The sequence below is a fragment of the Sinocyclocheilus anshuiensis genome, unplaced genomic scaffold (genome assembly GCF_001515605.1).
Source record: "Sinocyclocheilus anshuiensis isolate Anshui unplaced genomic scaffold, SAMN03320099.WGS_v1.1 scaffold11, whole genome shotgun sequence".
NCBI lineage: Eukaryota > Metazoa > Chordata > Actinopteri > Cypriniformes > Cyprinidae > Sinocyclocheilus > Sinocyclocheilus anshuiensis.
Window position 1 is genome coordinate 201,967 of NW_015551076.1, and position 22,530 is coordinate 224,496.

General features: G+C 36.0%; 1 protein-coding gene across 1 annotated transcript; it reads left to right on the plus strand.

The window, feature by feature from the left end:
• Nucleotides 1-1,085: 1,085 nt before the first annotated feature.
• On the plus strand, nucleotides 1,086-11,368 carry LOC107662371 (interleukin-3 receptor class 2 subunit beta-like). The gene is made up of 14 exons (XM_016452355.1): nucleotides 1,086-1,301; nucleotides 2,847-3,022; nucleotides 3,508-3,640; nucleotides 3,733-3,902; nucleotides 4,012-4,163; nucleotides 6,645-6,792; nucleotides 6,886-7,006; nucleotides 7,100-7,251; nucleotides 7,353-7,480; nucleotides 7,577-7,751; nucleotides 8,835-8,934; nucleotides 9,131-9,200; nucleotides 9,484-9,578; nucleotides 10,102-11,368. Exons 2-14 carry the CDS (start codon nucleotides 2,920-2,922, stop codon nucleotides 10,499-10,501), a joined length of 1,947 nt encoding a protein of 648 aa, XP_016307841.1. The 5' UTR covers nucleotides 1,086-1,301; nucleotides 2,847-2,919; the 3' UTR covers nucleotides 10,502-11,368.
• The last annotated feature ends 11,162 nt before the right edge of the window (nucleotides 11,369-22,530 follow it).

Genomic DNA, 22,530 nt, shown 5'->3' on the forward strand with positions numbered 1-22,530 from the left:
TATATATATATACTGTATATATATATATATATCCCCTAATTTACTGAGGTCGCAAGGACTGAAACAACACTGATAATACAATAAGATACATTATAAAAAAAAATATTAATTAATTAATGATGAAATGATCATGAAATGGTAATCTCACAATTTTCAAAAAACTAATTTGTTATAAGCGCATCTGTAGATTTCCAAATCAAAAATAACCTTTATCCTGATCTTTATATGGATCAAAGATAATCTTAATAGTCTATGTTGTGAAAGCAGAAGATTGGTTTTGAAAACTGGAAAAGGAAACCAAATCATAGATCATTTTATAGTAGGAAACGTCTGGTTTGGGATTCTCATGAAAAGAAAAGACTCTCATTCCTTAGCTCTGCTGGGTTGATCAATACACAGATTATTAACAGATAATCAGAAACCAAAAAGGATAAAGACAATTACACTCTGAAGACTTTTTAATCCCAAAGGTTCTCTGGGAAATTACACAATTTAACCTAAAATAATAAAACACTCAAGATTAATGCTTTAAGATTTATGCTTTTAAGCCTAAACATAACTATATTTAGAGTATTGTGCTTAAAACAAGAATAAAAAAAACTCAAGATATATTTCCAGAAAACGAGTTACCTTCAAGCAAATTTACCATGTTGCATTTATTTATTGTGCAATGCAGTGCAGTGCATGCGCAAATCAAGACCACCAAGATTCGTCATAGAGAAAACACCGTTTTCACTGTAGGAACAAGGTGTGAGGTAAAACCTTTGTTTTTTTCTGCCCTTTTCAGTGTTCATTCACCTACATGCACGCGTGTAGGCCTACTTCACCGCAGCTAAATATAGCACACCTACCATATGCCACGCAACCTCTAAATGAAAGCGTAAACTTAAAATCAACATAAAACAACATAACTAACTTTTACAAACTGAACACAGTTTAAAGTCAATTTCTGACAGGACGTGTTCTGTGTGACCACATCTCTTTCCCCCAACGCCCCTCACCCTCTTTTACGCTTAGGGAAATCCCTTTCTTTACAGTTTCCTGGCAGTTGCGAGAAACGTAGTGCGACATACAGTACATACGTCTGTTTTTACGCTACAAAGCTCCATTAGTGGGTTACGGGTAGATGGTCAGGTTCACCCCAAACGAGTAGTTTTATATACAAGACGTGCTGTATGAAGATCTACAGCGGTTTTTAAGATGTTCACCTGTTCCTGGAAGTGCTCCATTCATTAAAAGATGGATTTTCAATTCTTCATTGAAAGATGGATTTGGAGGTCACCATGCTTTTGTCACAAACAGTAAGCAATTATAATATGCAATGTTTCTTTCATTTTTAGATGCTTTGTGATATTTTAAAATAACTAATACTTTTAAAGTGAAGTGTGTAATGTTAAATCACTTCTTACGCAACCAATGATATGAGGTTGAGGCGAAACAATCTGTTTGGCAGACCAATGGTAGACGGAAGGAGCGCTCAGGAAACTTGCTTGAAAACAGTCATTAATTTTAAAATTTTACTTCACCTTTAAAGTTTGCATCATGCCAAGCAGTGTTAATTTTTTTCACCTACGACAACTAGATGATAACGAACTAAAACTCTTTTTGAATGACAAAAACTATGACGTAAATCTATTGACATTTTCATCAGGGAATAAAAACGAGACGAAAATGTTAGGGAGGGACGATTTGGGAAGAGAATCATTCAGAACGAATCTGCTGCGTGGTTCGGAAGTTAGATGCGTACATATGAACCGGTGGGACATAAGCTAACATACACTTGCTGCACGTCGCATAAAACGTTCAAAAATGTCAATATGTGGGAGTAAGAGAAGAGCAGACATATGGATAAATCTGACGACGCAAGAGAGAGCTCAATTCGGTCCGGTTTTCTGAGCGCAGACACTGAAGCATACACACACAGAGAGCGCGTCTCGCAGCACGCGAGTACTCTTTCGCGTCGCATGAACGGAGAATTATACAAAATGATGTCGAATTGTCCGTTTTGATGAGTATTCACGTAAACACAGTTGATTACGTCTTAAGTGAACGTAAACAGTAGGGAGAATATGTATCAGTACATTGCATCCATTGCAGCTGTGCATTCGGTTTTAAAGGGACAGCAGCCTAATTTAGTTGCTATTGTCCGAGTCATTGACGTTAATCAAGCAACAAAAGAAAGAGAAAACCACGCACTGCTCTTGACTGAAAAACTTTAGTAGCACTACAATCTTATGATATTTAGTCGACTAAAACTAGACTAAAACTAAATACAATTCAGATGACTAAAACTAAATGGCATTTTAGTCAAAAGTATATGACTAAAACTAAATAATTTTAGTTTTTAACACTGATGCAAAGGCTTTCAGTGACAAAATGTTTATAAATAAGAGGAAAAAATGTAGGCATACTATGTGATTTTGTTAGCATAAACGTGTGAGAGGAAAAAGGAAGTACGTTTTGTGCTTAAAACCAATGAGAATTCTCAGATGCATGTCTGTGGTGTGTTTTTTTAGACCTACGTGTTTGTGTTTGCTTTTATAACAGCATGATGTCTTGTGTCACATTTGTTCTTAAAGTAATAGTTCACCTAAAAATAAAACACTGACAACACACCCTCATGTGATGTTTCAATACTGTATCACTTTTTCCCTTCTGTGGAACACAAAATAAGCTATTTTGAAGAACAGTTCAGTGTTTTTGAAAAGTTAGTAAGGTTAACATTCTTCAGACGTTGCCCAAATGACATGAGGTTGAGTAAATGATTACAGCATTTTCATTTTTGGGTGAACTGTGCCTTTAAATCGAGTGGTTCTAACCATCAGAACTGGTTTCTAAATATTCAGATATCTTGAAAGTAACCAGAAAAATCACCTGCTGTAAAAAGCGCCGGGCCTCTGATCTCGGATCTCAGCTACAATGTTCTCCACATGGATTCTGCATATGGTTGGATTTGCTCTGCTGGTCAGGGGGGGCATCAGTGATGACAAGTGTCCTCATCATGACGTCAAGCCTGGGAAAGGTGAGAGAGAAAGATAACACTCTCAGATATTATTGCATTCAATTCTTTTTTATACAACCTGTTTAGTTCAGGCCTGTGTCCACCAGATAGACCCTTATCAGTGTTTTCTCTAATCTTCTTCGGGCCTCCGTTCTGGCTCATACATTATCCCAGCCAAAATAAATCCTTATCTTAGACCGAACTAAACGTCAATAGAGATTTTCCTTTGCAGACACTTGTAATTCAGGACGTGGCTTTGATTGGTCAGTATAAAGCAGGTCTGAAGATCTGATTTTAGAAGTTCACTTCTAACTAATCTTGAGAGCTTTGCAGAATCTAATAATAATAATGAAAAAAATCCCTTTAAGTTTACCTTATCACCCAGAGCTTTGTCAGTCTAGTAAGTCGCTGGAAGTTCCTGCCTGTGGCCACACATCTGGGAGGAAAAATAGACTTAAAAGACCGCTTTGAAGAAAAAAATACTGACCTTTGAACTCTTGTTTCAGAATCTGCAGTGCTGGATTCCTTGCAGTGCCACAATGACTACATGAGCTATGCACAGTGCACATGGGAGGTCGATCCACAATTTCATCCACAAGAAAACACGCATGAATTGTACTACTGGGACGCACATATAGAGTAGGTGAAAAAAGAAACAACAAACAAACACACAATGAAAGAAATTCTACAATGGGGAAAATAACTTTTTTCCTCCCTCTCCCTCTCTGTAGCGAAGATACACTTTGCGTCTCGAATGCATCTGGTGTGCTTTTATCCAATGGGAAGATCTCTCACGTGTGCCGCTATAACTCTGAGAGGTTTAACTTACATACAAGTCACATTCTATACTTCAAAATGCCCTGTGTGCACAGAGCCACAACTCTCAGAGTTGCTCAGCATGGTGAGTGTGTGTTTTGTGCATTTACCTTCTAAAGCATCTCTGGCATGGAAAAGTCTTTCACCGTTTTGTGTGTGTGTGTGTGTGTGTGTGTGTGTGTGTGTAATTTCAGGAAAAGTTAAGGCCCCAATTGATTTGACAGAGAGGGTGGCTGATGGCGGAGGTCGTCTGCTGTCCTGGAGAAGCCCATATCCTGTATCCTCAAATATCACAGGAACTCTTGTGTACCAGCTTCAGTATCGCAGATACATGCATGACTGGACTGTGAGTACACTGTCAGAAAAAAAATAAAAAATAATAATCGTGCTTCATCTACCCCAAATGCATATTAGTAATTTGATATATTCTTAAAATATGCACCCTTAGGTTTAGATATTTTAACAACCTTTAATTCAGTTGAATGTTTTACTAAAGTTGTGCTGATTAATATATAAAATATATATTTTATAAATATTATTCATATTTAAAAAGTAAAACTATACATACACACACCCACACAAGCACAGTCTTATTCATCAAAGAATCCTGAAAAATGTATCATGATTTCCATATAAATATTCCACCAAATCAGCATATTAGAATGATTTCAGTCATTTATTCAATCAAAAAAAGAAAAAAACATTCAAAATCTTGCCGACTCTAAACAAACTTTTGAACGACAGTGTATCCTATTGTATATATTTATATTTTTAATGAAACGATTGTTTTAAATGAGTAAAATGCCAGTATAGACTCCAAGACTCCTGAATGGCATTAAAGTTCTGACACACTCAAATATTATCTAATAGGATATCTTGTGGATATCCTGTCTAGAACAATGTCTGTGCTGAAGCAGCTCTCTGTAATATCAAACACCACAATCTGCCATTGTAATGACACATCATCACAACCTCAGACTTCACGCGATTCCCACCTAAGATAAAGCCTCCACATGAAAGAGTGATGCTAGCGTTCTGAAACTGGAGACAGATCCACTGTCAAGATTTGGATATTTACATAGGTAAATGCTGAGCGTGTTATGTATTTATATAGGTGACAGGTTGGCACTTGGCAGAGCATCGTTTGTTTACCGATTAATGCTGCTTGCACGTGCATGCTCCGTGTGTTACTGATATCCATCTTATTATTTTGTGATATTTTCTGATACTTAGGATTCATTATGATACTAAATTACGGTAATAAATTACACGAATAGGAAAACAATTACTAGTTTGCAGTGTCAAGGAGAATAAGACTGTTTCTGTAAACTGAAATATCGATGACACTGGAAGCGTCGCACATATTCAAGAAAAGTGTCTACCTTCTTGTAATATTTATGCACATAAATCATCTTCCGGTGTGATGAATTGACTAAAAGTAACATTGATAGCATGTCTGCGAGTGTGAAATTATAAACAAGGTATTAATATTGAGTAGTAACTTACACTTTTGAGGAAATATTGACAATATTCATGAATCGACCACACTTGCAACACACAGCAGCGTTTACGTCCTGAGTCAATCAGTGTTTGAACGAATCAGTTGAGTGAATGATTCAATGACTCGCTCACATAGACAGTCAACAGATTTTTTGTTCGTGAATGAATCCGTTTTAAATGAATGAGTTAATGACTCTCATGAACAAGGGCTGCATCCGAAACGCATACTTCCTTACTATACAGTACGCGAAAAACTTTTCGTAAAGTGTGTCTGAATTCACAGTATTCATAAAAGAATAAGTACCCAGATAAAAAAAAAAGAACAAAAAATGTTTGCAACTGTTTTTGTATCACTTGATAAGAAGCATCACAATTAAATTGTGTCGTTCATAGGGTCTATTGAACAGAAACAGAAAAGTTTATTTTAAAGTGCAAAGTAACACTGTATGCGAAAATAAACACAGAATGTGTCAATAAAGCTCTGTGAAAACTTGCATTTTTACATTATGTTGTAAGTGTTTCCCATCGGATAATCAATAGTTATACACAGGCTTGCAGTCTTCACACCCACTTGAACACTTGGGCCAAATACAGGAAATACGTCATGTAAGTAGACAAGTGGTCAAGTGCAAAGATCGAAACTGTGGGTGTTGGGACAGGCCAGACTGCATTCCATTTAGTTTTTTTAAGGCCCTTCCCTAGCTAGCTTTCCTCCGACTCAGATGTATATCAGTGATTATGTTGCATGGGTGCCATGCAACCTTTTCAATGGGCCAGAGTGGACCATCCTGAGCCCTTGATTACTTGGAATCAGCTATGGAGTTGATTTATTTACTTTTTTTTTTTTTTTGATTGATTGAGTTTTTTATATGTATATAGGCGTACTGGGGCTGTTTTAAATTAAAAAAAAATTGTGTATTATAGAGCTGTTTGAGGTGGGAGTAAATCCAATGCAATCTGTGGTGACATCAAAATTGTGTTGTGCTATATGGAGCTGTCTGAAGTGTACATATGAAGTAGACTCGCTCCCTCGGTCGAATCTGTCCATATAAACTTCACTCCTTAACCAAGTGGAACACACTTTAAAATGGCAGTGGGGATTCCCCTAAGGGGAAGTGCGTAGGGAAGTTTGCGAGTGTGTGTCTAAAAGCAAAGTAGAACGCAGCCCGGATTACATTCATACTACATACATTCCTAGAGCATATATTTCTTCACAGTCGCTACGTAATTACTTAGTCAAGAGAAGTACTCAGAGAGTACATAATTTCGGCCACACTTCTTTTGTTTGTGAATGAATCTGTTTTCTCATTCTCTTTTACTGGAACAGATTGTGGATAACACCAGTGCTTCTGAGTATATGATTGACAAGGAGTCACTGTTGTCTGGTTACCATTATCAAGCCAGAGTGAGGGCGCGAGGTCCAGTGGGACTCTGGAGTGACTGGAGCCCCCTGGTGTCCTGGAAGACTCACAATGGTATTAATTTTCCTTATATTTTGCTAATAGTCTAAAACAGAAAAAAATGTCCTTTTTACACTGCAAATACCTGAAGTTCATGACCTCTCGCAGATGGAGTCTTTAACCTGCAGTGCGTGATAGCGGGAGAAACAACTGTGACGTGTACCTGGCAAATGAAGACAGAACATTATCAGTTTATGTCTTATCATCTCTGGTGCAGTAATAGTGATAAGTAAGTTCTCCATCCATCACAAACTCACGTGACTAACAACTGATCTAAAGCGTGATGTCACATCCTGTACACTGACAACTCTCTCTCCCTCAGTCTCTCCGTTTGTTGTGAAAATCCTCAGCTGAAGTCGAGAGACGTTGAGCTTTCTGAGTTCATGTGTTCGGTAAAAACCCCTGACCCTTACCTGTTAACAGTGGAGCTGAGACAAGTGTACCACGCTAGGACGTTCCCTACTTCAAAGCACAGTGAGTTTTTTTTTTATGTTATTTTTAGCAGAGTCTTGCATGCCAGTGCTGCCATCTGGAGTTTAGGAAGAGCACTAATGTTCGTTCTTCTTCTCTTCAAGTTAAACTTTCACAACCTGACCAAATCCATGTGAGGGAAGGCGATGGTGTTTTCATACTGAACTGGTCTAAACCAGTTGTTTCCATAGATATTCAGTTCTCCATCCAGCTAAAAATCTCGACCAACAAGGTGCGTTAGTTATCTTTCAGCATCTGTGTTGCATTTACTAAATGATTCATTGCAGCTGTGACTGATCACATGCATGATTTCACTTTCTCTTTGTAGACCTCAGAAATTTGTACACTTTCTGAAGGGGAGAGCAATTTTGACCTTTACTTTACGAATCTATATCCTTCAACTGAATACCAGGCCCAGATCAGATTACTACCTAAACCTGACGATACTTATGTCATTGAGCCATCAGAATGGTCGCAACCAGCAGTGTTCAAAATTAAGCCAGGTAACGCCTTGATTTCAGATGTGTGCTTCTGATCATATCCTATTAAAATGGTGTTTTAAATAATTCATTGCTCATTTTGTCCTTGTAATTTAAAGTAGAAATTAATTACTAAATCATTACTTAATTCAGTTAGAATTAAGAAAAGAAAAGAAAAGAAAATGATTAATTTTGATATATAAGTTGTATTTGGGTAGACTGAGTTCCATTAGTTAACATCTGTTAATGCATTAACTAACATTAATGAGCAATACATTTGAGTTACACTTTATTTTAAGGTGTCCTTGTTACAGTGTAATTATACATTTAAGTACTGAGTAATATTAATTAACTACATGTACAGTACTTACTATATGGTTAGGTTTGGGATTAGGGTTTGGCTTGGGGTTACTTGCATGTAATTATGCAAGTAACCCCAAGTTCTTGTTATTATAATAGTAAGTACGTGTAACGTGTACCAAGGACACTTTGAAATAAAGTGTTACCTACATTTGTTACATCTTTCTTAACGTTAGTTAATAAAAATACAATTATTTCTTGTTATTTTATGTTAGCTCAAGGCCATTAAATAATATTAACAGATACCACTTTTGATTTTAATAATGTATTATTAACGTTTTTAGCAAATTAACATTAACTTATATTAATAGATTTATTAGAAGTATTTTTCATTGTTAGTTCATGGTAAATGCAGTTCACTAATGTTAACAAATGGAATATTGTAAAGTAATAATTCATTCATTCATTCATTCATTCATTCATTCATTCATACACAATACTTACCGAGTGTGCTAACAGTATTTCAGTACTAAATATAAAATGCTATAAATATAAAATGAAAAAAATGTCCTACTGTGTCCTGTGATTGCATGCCCTTCTGTCTTTTTGCATTAAAGTAATCAACTTCATGTGTATATAATTCATCACAAGCTTCTTTTAAAATAGCAAATCTGGATCTGGAAATATCTTTGTAAAATTATTTATGCTTAGGGCAAAGGTAGTTGATACCCACAGAACAGAACTCGATACCTGATGCATAAGAAAAACTCTTTGTGTGTGTGTGTGTGTGTGTGTGTGTGTTTGTAGTTTCATCATCCATCAGCCCTGTAATCTACATTTTGACTACTGTGTTTGTGGGCGTGCTTTTTTTCGTCACCTTGTACAACGGGCTACCAGTCTTACACAGGTGAAACCCACTATACATTTACATTCATGCATTTATGCATCCATCCAAAATGGCATACACTGAAATCAAAATATACATTTAATCAATTTATACATTCTCTTGAAATCAATCTCATCTCATTACACTGGTATTGGTACAGGAACATTCGCTCATGTTTAGCGGTGTTTGTTTATTCATGTGTGTAATTCTATAATAGAAGGATCAAGATTTGGAAAGGATCGATTCCATCACCCATAAAGAGCAAAGTGCTGGAGGGGATGGTAACGGTGAGTCTTTACTAACTGATCTCAGAACAGTAAATGTTTAAGGTGAATCTGCAGCTTGATGTACAATATTGATATAGTGTTTTCAGTTTGTTTTTATTTCAATACCTTTGTCAAAAGGCATTCCATTTCACTGTTTCTGGTACACAAAAGCTAAAATGATGGCAAATATGCCTTTTTGGTCTAAGTACAGTCTAAGTATTATAACTAGTAATCCACTCTTCCAAATTACACCTAGTTATATGTATTACATAATTGTTTTTTCTATCTTTCTTTCTTTCATAAGACTCCCGGTGGATGGCCAAATCTCCAGAGTGAGAAAGAGACAACCTCCATCTGTGTACTACTGGCTGCAGACAATGTCAGTCTCTGCAAAAGCAGGTAAGCAGCTCTGAATCAAATTACAACATTTTCCAATAAAAATATGAAGTGTCTTCATAAATGTCAATATTTCAGATTAGCTTTTATTTTTATATTTTCAATTTTCATTTTAGTTTAAGTTTTAGACATCTTTGTGTGATTTATGTGGTTTGAATTTTTATTCTAATTATTTACGTTGAACTATTTTATTTCAGCTTTAGTTTTAGTCATCTCAGTACTTCGACTTAATGTGTCAAATATTTGTATATTTTATTTCATTATTCTTATTTAGATTTTATTTATATTTCAGCACTATTACTGAAAAACATTGTTAGTTTTAGTTTTGCTTTTAGTTTTAGTTTTAGTTAATAATAGCAACACTTCTCTAAAAAGGAAATGAAACCTGTCACCTAATGCCTCTTTTCTTTTCAAACCCTCAAACTTATTGTAAGTCACATTATGGAAGTGGGTTCAGTTTCATGCGTGTGTATCTTAAATCTCCATGTCTGACAATATTTTTCTTTTACACTTAACTTTGTTACAGTGAAGATGCTGTTAAAATGGCAAGGTCAGGTGGATCAAACCACTTGCACGCCTATGTGGGGGAAGGCATGTGCAAAGACAAATCAGGCATGAACTTCAGCGGGCCTTATATTCTGTGCTGCGAGGAATCCTGCACCCAGGACAAATTACCTGACGGCTCTATGGACAGACATCACACGTGCGTGTCGGGAAAGTCTGAGAGTTTTGCTCCAGAAAATGGAGGCTACGTTGTAACTCCTCCCACCGCCATGCCAGCAACTCAAAACACCGACCCCGTCGACAGCTCGACCGATAACCCTTCAGATGAACCCCCTGCATACACCCCCAGCCCAGATCAGGGTTGTATGGTCCTCCCTCATCCATCCGGCTACTTCACGATGCCAAGTGTCGTCACAGGTTAGTCAGAGCCAAGAGGATACGTGATGATCACACATTCTGGAAAATAACGATCAAAGACTCAATAGATTAGTTTAAAAAAATAAAGGGCCTACAGAGAAGGAGCCAGAGATGGATGTCCAGGGCTAAGCACAATGAATGGAGCACAGTCAATGTAGTTCAAATCTTTTGCTTTACATAAACTGTCACTTTATAAGCAATGTCTAGCGACGGATGAATGTTTCGCATGCTCTTAATAGAAGGGGGTGAAAGACACATTGGAGCTTCAGTCAGACTTATCGAGTTGAAGCTGTTGTGCTGTGACAGTCTCACCAACAGATGGCAGTGTTGCTTTAAATGATTGTAAGAATTGTTCTTCTTTCCTCAGTGCAAACCGTGGAAAGCAAACAACGCATTAGGTCGAAAATGAATGTTTTTCCACAGTGCCTCACATACTTGCTGCATTGAATGTCCTTTCTTCTTCACAGTTTTTGCACTTAATTCAGCTTGACAGACATTGGCAGCCTCATTCACTAACTGTGTACGCAGGTATTCGTGCGCGAAATCTGCTTAGGAACGTTTTCACGCAGAAATCACATTCCATCAGTGAGTTTCAAAAACCGACTGAATCCACAAACACGCAAAACAAATAAATAATGTGATAATAAATGACATATGTTGAGTAATTTGTTAAGGCAATTTTAAACTGTATTAGAAAACTAGACTACAAAAACGAGTCTACAAACATTTGAAATATTTTTGGAATGAACAAATTAAATTAAACTTGCTTTACTCAGAGGTCGTGCGTACTATAGGCTAATATAAAAATAGTTTGCTGTGTTTAAACTGATTTTGAGAATGGTATTGTTTGATTCACACTAATATCATACTGCGCATGCTCTCAGTCTCAAGTGGGAGTCCACAAGAATATGGTTGAATTTGGAAAATGCCTATTTTGAGGGGAAGCAGAAACACGCTGTTTTTCGGGCCTGTCTCTTTAAATGCAAATGAGCTGCTGCTCCCCACCCCCTTTTCCAGAATAGAGCTGGGCCATTACAGCTCGTACCTGCTAAAAAACATCTGTTTTGGTTCTGATTATCATGTTTATTGAGCTGAAATCATGTGTTTTAAACCATATGAGTTTAAACTTCTGATATACGGTTTTCTATGTGCACATCCGAAGCACACAGACAGAAAGCGGCTGTCACAGCATGTGAGTACTAAACGAAGTTCTCATTCACACACAAGTTTACGTTAAAAACACACACGAGTTACAAAAAACAGTCGGTTATGTCTGTGAAGGTAAACAGCCGGGAAATAAATTGCATGTTTATTTTAGATCTGTGTGGCAGCAGCAATATACAGTAAATAAATAAATAAATCCACTGCTCTGTTGTCTCCTCTGAGGCTGGGACTGTAAATAGTGTTCTGTGCTCGTCTGTGCAGCCAAAGACAGAACAGTTAGCATGTTTTGCTCAAACTTTCACCATGGCATTAGAACTAGTACTCCGTTGTCGCTTGCGAAAACACAATAATGGTGCCATGGGTGTAAATTTACAGATTAAGGGACGGTAATATTATAATGAGATCCCTTTGCCACGTCACCAAGGGAGCAAAATCAGACGCGCTCGTTTTCTCAGATGCTTGCAGAAAAAGGCTTCACAAAACAAAGTTACTGGTTTAATCTTTTTCACGTTTTCCCTAGATGCACTGGGGACCTGATTATAGCACTTAAAACCTGGAAAAGTCCGATTTTCATGATATGTCACCTTTAAAACTATTTATGTGCTGAGGCAAAAAAAAAGTTTCAGGTTGGTCATGATTACTTGGTTACTTATACACTATCAGAAAAAAAGGTACAAAAGCTGTCACTGGGGCGGTACCTTTTCAAAAGGCACACCTTTGTACCTAAACAGTCCATGTTAGTACCTTAAAGGTACATATTAGTACCTAAAGTGTACATATTAGTACCTAAAAGGTACAAAAGTGTGCCTTTTGAAAAGGTACTGCCCCAGTGACAGCTTTTGTACATTTTTTTCTGAGAGTGTAGCTGTCTCTGGTTTAGGAGAATGTATTAGAGTTTATTTTTATGCTGGTGTGATTGCAAACTACTCAAGCACATGGTAATAAAGATTTAGCTGAAGCTAAGAGTGCCTCCTTGTACTCTTTTTCCACACACACGTAATTTTAGTGTCTGTTTATGTGTGTTTATCTCCGTCTCTCTCAGTGTTTCACATGTGTGTTTTTTGGCATGCTGGAGTTTATGGAGTATGTCTGTATCATCGGTTTCACACAGAGCAGATGTGATTTATAGCAGACTAATCTACTCCACTCGGCACCTCATCATGTTGGCCTTGTGTGTGTGAGACAGTGTGTGTGAATATGTTTCAATTATATCAACATGAGTCACTAAAGAGTTTCTAACAGTTAATTTCATATTTCCTCCTCACTAATACAGCCTTGACCGTGACGATAGGACACACAGTTATTGCTTTTCCACAAATATTCCTATTAAATTCTGATCGTGCTCCTGAAAGCAGATACATTCCACACAAAGACTTTAAGATCCATTGTTCAAGAACAAATCAGAAGAGCAAAACCAAGAGATTGATACAGAGGCATGAAGGTAGAGGTGGAATTCTCGGTGGACAACATGTCCCCTTTGCTTCATTGTAAATAAACAGGAAAGCCTTCAAGGTGTTTGGAAACTATGGCCATACGAGACCATTATGCAATCGTGAGGTCTCCTTATGAGTACTGCAATAATAGAGCTTCAAATACCTTCAGTGGTTTATAAAAGCTACCTGAAATACAAAACAATCATTTTTTTTAGGCCTGGAGGATGTTAAAAGTAAAACGAGAAACCCCAGTCAATATTATTCTTTGCAAATACTATTTGTCATGTTTTTAAATAATAATAAAATCCTCAAAAGTGTGAAATAACAGAGATAGAAGCATGGGAATTAATTATGAAAACAAAAATTACTAAATTATCCTACTTATCCAATTAAATTTGTTCATTCATTAAATTCAAAATGTCTTATTAAGTCAATACATTCTGGTCAGATCATACAAATGTTATATATTTATACAAATATTAAATTATCAACACAAGATTTCTTATTATAGGCATTCTTGTATTACACTTACCATAAAGCAGGGAGACTACCTTGTAAATACAAAAAAGATGTTTAATATGGTTTTACATAGACCTCAACATTTAACACACAAACTTGTCAAAAAAAAATCAATGATAAAGCATAAAATGAAATACAATAATCATATAACAGTAACCACATAATGTATTCATGCTGCAGTGCATTCTGGGATGCCACAACCCTTTAACAAAATTGTTTCACTTTTCCTAGAATGCGCTACTCGAATGTCCCACTTACTACGTAAAATATTATTGCCTTTCTCACAATTTTGACCCCAAAAAATGCTGTTTTTCCTTTACAGTCCAACTCATTAATTTTAAAACACATCAATTTAATCAAATCAGCGAATCAACTTTTATTCTGCTTTATTCATAGTTGAAGCTAAAACTCGCAATTTCTTGATGTCTTTTTCCTCTTTTCAAAGCTATCATTACTTTGTTCTTTTGCAAAAGGGGCATAAAAGTTACGGTTTTCATTCATCACTACAGAAATGTACAAAACTATGACAACATGCACTGAGAACCAGGCACGTGCAGAGGGGGGTGCGATGGGTGCTTGAGCACCTGCCCCTTTTCCCCTTGATGCCCAAAGTGTCCTTTTGTCAAGGCAATTTATATATATTTTTTTGTAATTAAACGCCATTTTGTGAAGGCCTGCCCAATCTAACTATTAGTAAAATGAATGAATAATAATTTAGTTGTAAATAAAATTATCCACATGATGATGACCTTTCACCTGACGATCTCATCAGGGACTATTCCTCACGTTCAGACACCTTTAATGTAGCGCACTACCAGGATGCCTTCATAACGGCCGGTAAGTGCAGTTCTCAGCAGAGCGGTGTGCTTGCATACTTATATTATTAAATTAATATTATTATTATACAAGAACTGCGTGAAGAGAGCATGCACAGCTGTTGTTTATATTGCTGCTTGTAGCAATAATTTCTATAGGCTACTAAATGATATGTCAATCAGTACTGTTTATTTATTACCTGGAGATAACTTGAAAAACACACATAAACCGTATATTTTCGCAATCGTGTGTTTATTGTCTTCACGTTTTTTTCTGCTTTTTATTCAGCTCAGCTACAGCGATAGCCAGCTGCTTTTGTCCATATTAGGCTTTCCTGCACATCATAAGTCATTCATTCTATGAGTCTGTTTTGGACTTTCTGCACGAGAGCACCCTCCGGCTTCGAGTATGAATTAAACATACACTGCATGAGAGTGTTGAGCGCTCCAGATGTTCACTTCTCCTCATTTTGGATACGAATAAAACATCAGGTCATGCATAGACTATCAATATTGTCTCTTTGAATTTAAATCTAGAAACCTCTACGTGAACACACCTGCCCGAATAAAGTGCGAGGGACGAAATTAAATTTATTTAAAATTAAATATTAAAAATGCAGCTAAAGTTCTACACAGCAATATAAACAAAGGTGCCTGTTCTCTTTCATTCTTGCTGTTTGATTGGGAAAAGTTTAAAGGGCGTCGAGTCTTGTCTTTATGTTATCTACGTGTATATGTTTATATGACTAAAAAACTATTACTTTGAACTTTTTTTATTACAGTATTTATTTTAAAAACGTAGAGTGCCTTAAAAATAATTATCACAACCCTGATAAAACAGGCTTATACTGATTTTCTCATCCTCCGATTTATAGGCTACTTATCAATCCTGTTTTTATCATCATTATAATAAAAAAAAAAAATAATTCAGAACAGGATTATAATATAATTCTATTTTAAATAAGACAAATATTTTTTTCTACAACAACAACGGTAGTGTTTACAACAGCAAAACCACCATACCCTGTAAACTCAATAATAATAATAGGCCTAATTTAATTCCGTTTCTATTTTCAGAGTGATTAAGAGGTGCAAAGAAATATTTATTTAACTTTTAAACTTAAAATGGTCTTTTCTGTTCTCTGTTTCTTTTTTAAAACTGCGTCACGGCATTTGCTGCTATCAACACAGAAGCATCCGTTTCGATACATGTCTCAGCAAGGAGCACAGCCCTATTAAAAGCCGTGCTCCATGTGCCCCTTTTATACTTTGAGCACCTGTCCCTCCAAAGGTCTCTGCACGGCCCTGCTGAGAACCTTGGATACATAAAAGCAACAAAGCATCCCACTGAACTACACTTCTGCATGATGATGAGAACAAAACATGCACATGCTTTGCAGCATGCATAGCCAATCAGACCTATTTACAGTTGTGCCATCTGCATATCACACAAAAGCAGAACTTTAATTTCCTGTTCGCTAAACATTTCAGAGCTAAAGGTTCATTTGTGCAAAACATGTTGGCTGCACATATGACTGCTGTTGCATTGTGAGTGTCTGTGCGTGTTTGCTCACATGCTATGACTGCCACATCTGACGACATCAATACAAAGCTGTCCAAACACACCGCAGTGTCACTCTCTAAGAAGTGACAAGGTCAAAGGTCATGATGAAGTTAAACTGTTCTGGTTAGTATTTAGTTGAAGGGACAACAGCAAGGCACATGTAGCTTTCAAAAAACACTGAATATGATTTTATCCAAAGCAACAACTTGGGATCCTACTTCAGAAACCAAGGGGGAAAAAATATTGCCTCTCTGTTTGTAATCCTAATAATCAACAGGCCTATTGTCCAACAGCTTTCTAAAAAAAACTAAATTTTCAAATAATCTGTTTAGCTCAGTAATCCTGCCCTCTGAGCTGACCTCTGACCTTTAGTGGTCTGCTCATGGAAGACCCATTCACTAGCGGGACTGACGTCAACCAGTGAGTCACAACCACACTCTCACCCGAAAGTCCCTGAATTCTCATTTAAATGATCATTATTTGTAAAGAAGAAAAACATTGACTGTACTATTAGTGAGTAGTGAGAGAAACTTGGCAGGATGTTTGATAAAAAAAGTTTCAGTTTATCTTTAGTAGTTTATAGTTTATAACTATAATGCTTCCTCAGAGTCATTCCCACGTTACCCAAGGCTTGCTGACTTGTGTCCAAACATTCAACATTTGGATAAAAAGAAATACTAACAAATGAAAATTCAGTATTAATATTCTAATCAATAGATAAAACGCTTATTTATTAAATCGATCAACAGGCTCCCAGAACATTGAATGTGTAACAATGCATGATTTTAGTTGTAGAAATGTTGTATGTTTTCAATATGATAGATGTCAAAGGGTTTTTGAAATCATATTTTATAAATGTTCTGATATGATTAACATGGTTTATTTATTTATTTGTTTGTTTGTTCATTTATTTTCAATTCTAGTTAAACTACACTCTAAAAAATGCTGGGTTGTCTCAACCCAACTTTGGGTCAAATATGGACTAACCCAACTTTTGGGTTAAAAATTTAATGTAAAAATTTAACCCAATAGTTGGGTTAGTCCATATTTGACCCAAAGATGGGTTGAAACAACCCAGCATTTTTTAGAGTGTATAGGTCTCCCACACATATAAAAATATTTCTTATAGAAGACTTAAAGCCTAAAAACAATGCTTGGCAAAAACTTTTTTTTTTATCATAAAAATACATTACAGATTAGTAAAAGGCAGCTATAAGAAAACCTACCATGTGTTTTCACAACATTTCCAGATCATTTTATATTAGTTATAAAGGTCCCAATTTTTTTTAAAGTCCAATTCTCACTATTAACAAACCATTAACTATGACTTTTGCCTCAATAAACTCCTAATTTGCTGCTTATTAATAGTTAGTATGGTATTGGGTATAGGATTAGGAATGTAGAATATGGTCATGCAGAATATGTGATTTATAAGTGCTAATAAACTAATATGTTAAACTAATGTGTAAAATAAGCCAATATGTTAACAATAGGCATGCTAATAAGCAACTAGTTAATAGTAAGAATTGGTCCCTATACTAAAGTGTTACTGTTATAAAAAAAATGAAGACATATTCACAGTTCGAATCAGTTCACATATTTGTATAACACTTTTGTATTTTATCTTTTTTCAAAGCAGCATGTTGAAAATGCATGTTTCAGATGTACAGTAGGGTCAAGGTAAACTAACTAATAATATTGCAAATATGCGTGGCAAATAACTGTTTTAAAACTTTGTACTGCAATAATACACTATACTTGCAACCAAAATGTAACATTGTGACAATGTTTGTGCTTGCTGATCACACAGAACCTGAATCATAAGTGATGGACAGCAGGATGTCAGTTGAGACGCACATTAGGGTAACAGCTGTACAGTCTGTGAGAGCATACGAGACAAATACCGTCAGTCTCAGAAGGTCTGTGGCAGGAGTTTATTTGAGACTCGGTGTCACACAAATATGCTCTCTCTGCGGAAGAACGCACATATTCACACACCCAAACCATACACAAGCTCACACACAATAGATCAGATCTTTATCTGCACCGACAGCACACACCGTCTTCCTGTTATCTTATTTAAGGCCTTGTGGCATGTGCTCATGCGTTTATGTGTATGAAAATATTTGTACATGCTTGATTAAACGGTTTGAGCTGTGTCTGACTGTACAGCCCTGCTGAAAAAAGCAATAGACACCATCACAAAAATTGTAATGGTTTTACTGGTTATAATGGGACTTGTATTGGTTTTACTGGAAACTGTAATGGACCCTGTGGGTCTCTACTGGTAATTGGTCACCTTCTATTGGTGGCTTGTTAAAACCAATAAATCCTAATGGAATATGTCCCAAAACACACTACAGAAACCCATTTTTAATGGTTTTAATGGTTCAAATTGATGGTGTGTAATATTTGTAATGGTATTTGTAGTGGAAACAATTAGAATTTTCTGTGATGGTTCTATTGTTTTTTCAGCTGGGAGGTCTTATTTAGAAGTCTTTCATCCACATTCTCTGAAACCAGTTTAAAAATGTGATCATTTCAATCTCAAAGTATCTAGTTTGCTTTTTCAACTCTCAACACTAAAGAGAGTTTGTCTGCATTGAAAAACAATATGTTTCCTGAGATTTGTTCCAGTTCCCACCTCTAATTTAGAGTCTAATTCATGTTTTTAATCGTACAAATCTTGGACATCCTCCAACCAGCGCCATGTGACTGTAAGATATAGTTCAAGTCTTATGAAACCATATGAAAGCTCAAACAGACCAAAAGTTACTGAAATTTGTCATTTTAATTTAAATTAAATTTAAATTTTAGCATTTAAATAGAATGTGTTATATAATAAGCACATATTTTGTACTGCATGTGTTTTGATATAAGTTTTGCTTCACACACACTTTTTCTTAGCTGTTAGCATGATTTTCTTCAATTCCTTTCATCAATTCTTTGAATTTCACACACATTTTTAACATCAACAGGTCTGGGCAGAGCATGACACTATCCAGAACGTGGCCTTACTGCCATTGAAAAGTGCTGTGGGTTTGTGGACAGCCTGTGTGCGTCTGTTTATATGTGTTATGCTAGCAGGCGAATGGAGTCTAAATCATGAAGAGGGAGGGTGCAAACTCTTCTCTCTGTTAGCATACGTGAGATTTATCTGCTCTTAGTGCTTTAACTCTTGCAAACATGGACGCTGAGTGCCTGTACATCATACTTTTGCAGCAATAATAATAATAACAAACTGTATAGCAACTTCGCTTAAGTGTGCTTGGAGGAAAACGAGTGCACTAGCAGAGAGGAATATGCCTTCTCATCCTCTCTCTCTTAGGGGTATCTTTCAGTATGTGACCTTTTATGGTTGCCAAATACTAGAGTGGTTTTTATTTGCAAATATCTTTGCTTTGGCTTCAGTAATAATTGCTGGAGTAATACTGAAGCACGTAATATTTCAGTGATTGTTTTGCTCTCTCAGAGAAAATACTTCTTCCTTTTGGAGTAATAAAAATGTATGAATGAAACTGTAGGAATAAAAAGAAATGGATTAAATAATTTATCATTCATAGCAACATCGCTTGCAGTTGAAGTAGAACACAGCTGACTTTAAGAAAGTTAAAGTAGATGCCATACACTGTAAGAAACAAATTGTGGAATAACTGGAAAATTTCTGCCAAAACACAAGTTGACATTTCCTAAAACACCCTAAAACACAAAATAATGTATAATAATATGTCATTCAAAATAAATTCAAGCAGTGTTGCAATTCTTTAGCAGTGTTGTTATTGTTAACTGACTAAAACTAACTACTAAAGACTTCTAAAAATTATTTTTGGTCATTTAAAAAATAAAGCTGATGTAATCTGATGATAAAATATTAGATGGAAAATGAATGAAATGAATGAAGTCAAGTCAAGTCAAGTCAAGTCTGCTTTATTGTCAATTCTTCCACATGTACAGCACATACACACAGAGAACTGAAATTGCGTTACTCTCAGACCCTTGGTGCATACAGATAACACTAACAGTAGAACATAAATACAGATATACAGATTAAGTATAAAACCTCATCTCCAGCTCTGAAGGCAGCGTTCCGCGTCTTGAATGAATGATTCAATAAATAAATAAAGTTAAAGTACTAAAACTGATATAAAAATTAAAGATACCTTTTACTAAAATTCTTAAAACCTAAACTAAAATTAAAATAAAAACAGAAAATATAAAAGTTAAACTTAATTCAAAATATTAAATAGTAGATGATTAGAACTAAAATAACACTCAATTTCAGGATATAAAACGACAGTTATTTTTGATCATCTTCTGGATGTTAGATACTTACAGAATATGAACATTTGTGTAAAAGGCTAAAATGCATGCCAAAAAAATGCAGATAGTGCATGCATCAGTGGTTGCAATCCATTCTTGGTGAAGTACATAAACATTTAAAATACTAAGTGAGGTACAGTACTTAAAATAACTGAATAACTGCAACGCATAGTGAAGTTTATTCCAGGATTGAGTTGAATCTTCGTGCATCAAAATGTCAAGCTCATCTAAGGTCATGCTGTACAATGCCAGCAGTGAGCAGATCCACTTTGTCGACTCTCACTGTCCCTCTCCTCCCACAGGAATGCAGGGCCGCATAATTAATTGCATTAATTCAGCACATAAATTCCAGTTATCAAGGGAGCGAGTCAGATATGAAGTGAGGGAGTGTGTCTATCTGTCCGGGTGGGCCGCAGCAGAGCAGGGCACCCTCTCAACCATTCACACACAGACCAAACAAAAACAAACTGCATGATAGGCCATTTTTGTCATTGCATAAATGTTGGTCAAGCACAATATACTGCTACAAACATCAATGGATTATTTATCGTAGCTAGAGGTCAAAGGTCAGAAAAATTCAGTCTTGTTGAGATTCGCAGTCTGGTTCCAGAAAATTCAGCTGAAGAGTGTAGACCTGTCAGTGCCCTTGAGAAAGAGCCACTTGGCCGCTTTATGCTCAGCGAACAGGGGAATTTTAATCAGGATCCTTTAGTTCAGGAACATATTTGTCACCTTCCCAAAAACAAATACAAACAACACGACTCCCTAGAGTAACAACGCAATAAACTTTCCTCCCATTTCAGGCACACCAAAGACCTCCGACTGCCTGTGGAACTTCATGTGGTGATAGGGAATAAATGGACTTCTGGGACGTCCCACTTTAGCATTTGCAGGGCCGTGGGACTGAACCAGGCCTGGCCTTAGTCGTGTAAAGTTTGGGGTCAGTAAGATTTTTAAGATTTGTAAGATAAGTCTCTTATGCTCACCAAGGCTACATTTATTTGATCAATAATACAGTAAAACCAGTAATATTGTTAAATGACTTGTTAATGACTGTTTTCTATTTTAATATATATAATAAAACATAATTTATTCCTGTGATGCAAAGTTGAATTTTCAGCATCATTACTCCAGTCTTCAGTGTCACATGATCCTTCAGAAATCATTCTAATATGTGACCCTGGACCACAAAACCAGTCATAAGGGTCAAATTTCGAAATTGAGATTTATACATCACATGAAAGCTGAATAAATAAGCTTTCCATTGGTGTATGGTTTGTTAGGATAGGACAATATTTGGCCGAGATACAAATATTTGAAAATCTGGAATCTGAGGGTGCAAAAAAATCAAAATACTGAGAAAATCGCCTTTAAAGTTGTCCAAATTAGGTTCTTAGCAATGCAGTTTTAATATATTTACAGTAGGAAATTTACAAAATATCTTCATGGAACATGATCTTCACTTAATATCCTAATGGTTTTTGGCATAAAAGAAAAATCAATAATTTTGACCCACAATGTATTTTTGGCAATTGCTACAAATATACCCCAGCGACTTAAGACTAATTTTGTGGTCCAGGGTCACATATGCTGATTTGTTGATCAAGAAACATTTATTATTATCAATATTGAAAACAGTATTTATTTTGTGAAAACCGTGATGCTTTTTTCCGGATATTTCGATGAGTAGAAAATTTAAAAGAACAGCATTCATTTGAAATAAACACATTTTACTGTCACTTTTGATCAATTTGCTAGATCCTTTCTGAATAAAAAAATAATAATAAAAACTTACTGACCCCAAACTTTTGAACGGTAATGTAATTGTGTAAAATGTGCTGAACTTGGATCAGAACCCTCTGCCAAATCCAATCATGAACAGACAAAATGAAAAACTGTTGGCAGATACTGTGAGTGCAGAAGTGACGTTTTCTGGGCAAATAGATTTGGGAATAAGCTAGTTTTAATCAGGACGGCAGTGTAAAAGAGGAAAAACAAACCATTATTAATGCACTGGGTTGAAAACAAGTGTTTATGTAGCTCATTTGGTATTCATGGTGCTAGCAACCATAAAGGTCAAAGGTTTGATTCCCAGGAAACACATTGCATGTCACTTTGAATAAAAGTGTCAGCCAAATGAGTTGGAGAAAGACTGTGGAAGCACAACAGATGAAGTCCATGTGAACTTCTGAATAAGTTTGCATTAAAGGAATAGTTCA